Source organism: Syngnathoides biaculeatus, chromosome 12 (genome assembly GCF_019802595.1).
Source record: "Syngnathoides biaculeatus isolate LvHL_M chromosome 12, ASM1980259v1, whole genome shotgun sequence".
NCBI classification, from domain to species: domain Eukaryota; kingdom Metazoa; phylum Chordata; class Actinopteri; order Syngnathiformes; family Syngnathidae; genus Syngnathoides; species Syngnathoides biaculeatus.
In genome coordinates, this window is record NC_084651.1 from 7,103,704 (window position 1) to 7,109,374 (window position 5,671).

Genomic DNA, 5,671 nt, shown 5'->3' on the forward strand with positions numbered 1-5,671 from the left:
ATTTATTAATTTATTTATTTGTTTATTATCCGTTCATCTCATTATTTATCGTAAAAAAAAAAAAAAAAATTATTCTACGCCAGCATGAAATAAATGTAACAATTTAAATCATTTTGTGGAAATCAACTCAATAATTTCATTTTATTTAATTTAAATGAACTAAATATCAAATGATTATTTTTTCATTTGCAATTAACTAGATATGTTAGTTAAATTTGGATTTATCATTTAATTTAAACAGTAAATCCTTATTAATTTCATGTAATTGCATAACTATTTAAATTAATGTAATTGTTAATTATCCATTCATCTAATTTATTGTAAATCATTTTTAAAAATTCTACACCAGCATGAAATAAATGTAACAATTTAAGTCATTTTGTGGAAATGAACTCAATAATTCATTCATTTTCTTTAATTTTATTTAAATGAATTAAATATCAAATTAATCAATTTTTTTTATTTTACAATTAACTCGATAAGTTAATTGAATTTTGATTTTTTTTTCTTTTAAATTTAAACAATAAATCTTAATTTAATGTAATTGCATCACTGTTTGAATTAATGTAATTATTTTCAATTAACTGGATTGAATGAATATTCATTTTTAATGTAATTTAATAAATTGATAAAATGATACATTTATTTAATGTAATCCCACAATTTATTTTTATCCATCCAGATATACTAAACAAATAAATACACCAATGGTGTAATTCCACATAAATGACCAAATAAATAAATGTATTACCATTTTTTTTTCAATTTTAATTAAATGATTACTTTTTTAAATTGTTCTTTTCTGCAGCATTCATTTTTACTTTTATCATTTGGCGTCGCATCCTTTCATTCGCTCAAACGCGCGATTTGAAACGCAAAGCGACTTTGGAGGTTCCAGCGTCGACGACTTAATTCTGGCACTGAACTGCTTCTCTCGCACACAGCCGAGTGAACCAAACCATGGTACACGCCATAGCAACGGGGGGGATGCAGGACAAATTATATTCCTAATTGTCAAAGCAGGTAAATCAATTATGGTGATGAGAAAAAAAAAAATCCCCAAACCTCCCAAAAAAAACGTATTGTGTGTTACATTGACCCATACTGTGTATTGTCCCTCCCCAGCTTCCATACTGACCTTCTATTCGCTGTATGACTCCCCCCGAATTGACCTTTGGTTTCCCCCAAATTTCTTAACTATGTGGACAAATGGTCATTCCACCTACGGGAAGCGACATCAAACATGCATGTAGACTAAAAAAACTGCTTTTTCGTGACTGACCACAACTTTGTGTATAGAGGAGCTCTTGCGCCCACGTCGCCGAAGTCACGTGACTGGCCGGAAGTGCCGGTCAAGCAAGTCGAAAACACGTCTTATAGCACGACGGACGCCCAGAGTTTTGTCCGATACCGTTAAACATTTACAAGGTGATAATAAATGAAGGTACGTGGAAAAATGAGAGACACTTGGCGTAGAGGAACCATATTTAATGGTGAAGTCGATGTTTTCGCCGATAAGAAACTGGACTGTTAACCCGCTTGCGCTTGTCTTGGACAACTGAAGAGTTTGAAAGCGTAGAAAAGTCTGGACGCATACAAATACGTCGTTGCCGGATCTGTTCTCAATCGAGAATAAATCCCACATGGCGATGGAGCTACTCAGATTTTTTCAACACAAATACCAATATTTAAATAAATGACCCCTGGTTTTACACAAACTCGCATTCATTAACTGATTGGAGAAAAAAAAAAAAAAACAAGACCACAACTTGACGGCTCGTGAACACGGAAGCGCGTTGCGGCCACACGTTAACCTACTTAAACATCACTGTGACCGACGGTTTATTTTCTTTTTTTAAATATTGGGTATGCATATTAAAAAAAAAACCAAGTCTGTCGGAGAGAGATTTACCGAAGTTTAACGTGTGGACGCAACACGCTTCCGTGTACGTTGGAGACGACTGTCGTTTTTTTTTTTTTACGCGTTGTTCTCAAATGAGCCAACTTGGCATTACAAATACTTCTTGGTAATTTGAGATCGAGAAGAAGAGTTACTACCTGAAATTAAGCAATCGCTACACAGCGTGTGTGTATTTTGGTTGGGCACCATCCATCACATTTAATTGGCGAAATCCATCAATATTTTCTCATCTTTTCAGCTGGTATTCCATAGAATGACCCCTTTGAATATTTGTCTTGTCTGTTGTGACAACCAACAGCACAACAAGTCTCGTGCATCGTGAATATTCTGCTCTGGTTCAATTCCCCCACACCGTCGACCAGCTCTTTTTGACCCGCGTGACGGTCTGAGCGCTCCCCCGTGCTGAAAAGTCCCTTCGTGATTAAATGCGCATCAGAAATCACCCAGTGTCATAGTTCCCCTTTCTTGATTAATATACGCTTATGCGTATCACACAAAGACATTTCAGCACCGGGAGCGCTCAGACCGTCACACCGGCAATATGGCGCCGTGAAAATGGTGGCTGATTTGTAAATATGAAGAAAAATCAACTTTTTGTGACTGTTGCATAACTTCAACACCCACAATTGTACGCACAGAAGAAAGCAGCTCGTCTAAAAGCTTTTCTGTGCCGCCAGGTTCCCTCCAGGCGTGGTGGGGGGCGTGGCGCCGGGCGGGATCCCCCGGCCTCTGGAGGGGCTGCTGCCCGGCGGAGTGCCCGTCGCCCACTCCCTGCCCCCCGGCACCCACGCGTCCCAGGCCACCTCCCCCAACCAGCCCACCAAACACGGCGACCCCAGCAGAGAGCACATGAGCGAGCCGTGACCGGGCGCCGCCGCCGCCGCCGCCGCCCCGCCCCAACCCCGCTCAAATGCCACCGGCACGGACGGACGACCGCCCGCCCACCCGCCGGGCAAGGTCCGGCACCCGCCCCCGCCCCCGCTCATCCTGGAGGACCCAACGGAGGACGCGCAGATGAGACTGTCACATCCCTCCTGGACTTGCAGGATGGAATTCTTATCCCCCCCCCCATCTCTCTTTCCCCCACCCCCCAGGTTTTCCTTCCTTCCAGCAGCAAACGCGTCTGGTGTCATTTTTTGATTTCTTCCTTCTTCCTTCAATGTTGTGTTGCAAGTGTTGTTTCTGTTCCTGCAAGTGTTAACGCGTGTTTTTTTTTTTTTAGCCGGAGTCGTCCTCATTAGTATTAAAAAAAAAAAAAAAAAAAAACACAACAAAAAAAACATTTTATGACCAAATCATCCAATCAGTAAATTATATTTGCATTATCATCAACTTGAGAAGGAATCAAAGCAAAAGCAACAATTAAATTGAAGCCATTCTAGTTTCTTTTTCCTCCTCATTTTCATTTAGTTTGATGTGCAGTTTGGTTGTTAAATGTTCTTAAATCATGTGACCACTTTTTGTTTGTTTGTTTTTAGCGTGACTGTGTTTGTTTGTTCTTGTACAAGGTGAACATACGGTATAACATGAAGTGCAGCTGGAAACGACCAATAAAACAACAACAAAAAATGCTGTCCTAATTGATAAAGAGTTGATGGAATGTGTTTTTGTGGAACATTGATTGAAATATTAGCTTTTCAATTTGCCGAGTATTATTTTAGCGATGTTTATCGGTTATGGTTTGCATCATACTGACGGACGTGGGGAATATTAACTACATAGTTATAGAAGTCTCAAATTATGTAAACAAAGGTTCTCGTACAGCCGCTGCGCTACGTTATGCCAAACAAAAATATAAACACTTTTGCTGGTGGACATAATTTGTATTTATTAATTTCATCTTTTACACGTTTTGTGAAGTGAATTAAGGCTTTTAAATCACATTAATTCCTAATAGTTTTATCCACAAAATAATACCAATATTTACAAAAAAATATTTTTTCAAACTTTTTATTTTTAAATTTACCATTATTTACAACATAATTTAATTAGGGAAAATGCAAATTAATCAGTCATAATTTTAGTGGTGGTCGTACTACATAAAAGCTTTACAATTAATTTTTTTTTAGTTATTTTCAGTGATTTAAACGTTATAAATCAAACCAGAATAAGGAATTGCGTCATATATCTAGTAATTTTTAAAAAATATTACAAAGTTTTGGAAAAAAAAACGATTAAAACAATGCATTTATTGTTTGTAATAGATTCCCCTTTTCATAACTTGAAACATTGCTTCATTTCTAGCAGTACGTTCAACCGCCACAAGAGGGCGCAAAACATTCAGGAAGTGAGAAATTTACAGCATTACAAAAGGAGTCACTAGTTTAAAACATTGAAAAATGTTTTTATTTTTCTGGTTGTTATTTTTTTGCTCATATTTTTGTTTTTGTATGTTACACTCTTGCATGTATGTACGATGTCGTGATGCCCCCCCTCCCAAAAAAAAAAAACAATTCCACAAACCAAATATTGCATCAATACCAAGCAACACACCACAGGTGGAGGCTCCAAACCGAGAAATAAGTTGAGTAAACGGTAACAACATGTTAATAACCCGTCTGCTTTGGTTTTGATGTCATTTCTGTGACGAGACATTTTTTTTTTTTACACGACAAATGAGGTGCGTGAGGGTGAACCGGAGAGGCTGAAGAGCTGAAGTAATGCAACGGAAATGAAAAACGAGAAAAACAAGCACCAGGTTGTAGACGTCCCCTTGAGGTACTACCAAAAAAAAAATAAAAATAAAAATAAAAATACATCGGTAAACTCGACGCCCTTGTGATGTCGTTTCTTCAAGATGAACCACCCAAAAAAAAAAAAAAAAAACAGCAGAAAAATATACAGATTATGAGCTTTCAAATACAATCATAATAAATATGTCAGCTAAAAACAAAAGCAATATAGTGAGTCCACTTATTAAAGGGAAGGTCTCCCTTTTTTTCAAGCGCTTCCTTGACCTCGTTCGAGCGATCGTATTCACGTCGAAATGTCGTAAATGTGCAGTGCTTCGGTACAACTTTGAAAACACGACGATGGCTTTGTCCATTTTTTTTTTAGTTATTTTCCAAAATCCACATAATAAACGATGTGCTTGTTTTGGTACTGAACACATCAATGCTGGTAGTTCATATTAGGATATCCTTTTTTTTTGTTTTTTAAACAACCACATGCATAATTATGCAAATATGTTTTTGAGCATTTGTTCCATACCCTTGATGTGCGGCTTAAGGTACTTGTACACACTTTCGGCTGACTAATAACACGACAATCTGGCGTTTTAGTACAGCACAATTAAGATGTGGTAAACTGACACAATTTTCCATCCCTCCATCCATTTTATTTGCCGCTTATCCCCACGAGGGTCACGGGGAATGCTGGAGCCTATCCCAACTGTCAATGGGCAGGAGGCGGGGTTACACCCTGAACTGCCAATCACAGGGCTCATAGAGACAAACAGCCGCACTTACAATCACACCTACGGGCAATTTAGAGTGTCCAATTAATGTTGCATGTTTTTAGGATGTGGGAGGAAATCGGAGTGCCCGGAGAAAATCCACGCAGGCACGGGGAGAACATGCAAACTCCACACAGGCAGGTGGGTCCTGAATCGAACCCGGGACCTCAGTACTGCGAGGCCAATGCTTTACCGTTTGCTCCACCGTGCCGCCAACATAATTTTCACGTCCTCCAAAATAAACATTTTAAGCACGGGCAACCGAGGAACAAATTCAGTAAATTTGAGACTAAGAG

The 5,671-nt window shown here is 38.4% G+C and overlaps 1 protein-coding gene across 4 annotated transcripts in view; it reads left to right on the plus strand.

The window, feature by feature from the left end:
* ctbp2a (C-terminal binding protein 2a) overlaps nt 1-3,511 on the plus strand; it is a 54,048-nt gene extending 50,537 nt beyond the window's left edge. For 3 of the 4 annotated variants that reach the window (XM_061838029.1, XM_061838032.1, XM_061838030.1), the window contains one exon: nt 2,599-3,511. In XM_061838029.1, coding sequence (XP_061694013.1) covers nt 2,599-2,785 — 187 coding nt within the window. In that variant the 3' untranslated portion in view covers nt 2,786-3,511. Of the gene's footprint in view, nt 1-944; nt 1,024-2,598 lie in introns of all 4 variants that reach the window. The other variant, XM_061838033.1, reaches the window with a different exon arrangement.
* Nucleotides 3,512-5,671: the final 2,160 nt, after the last annotated feature.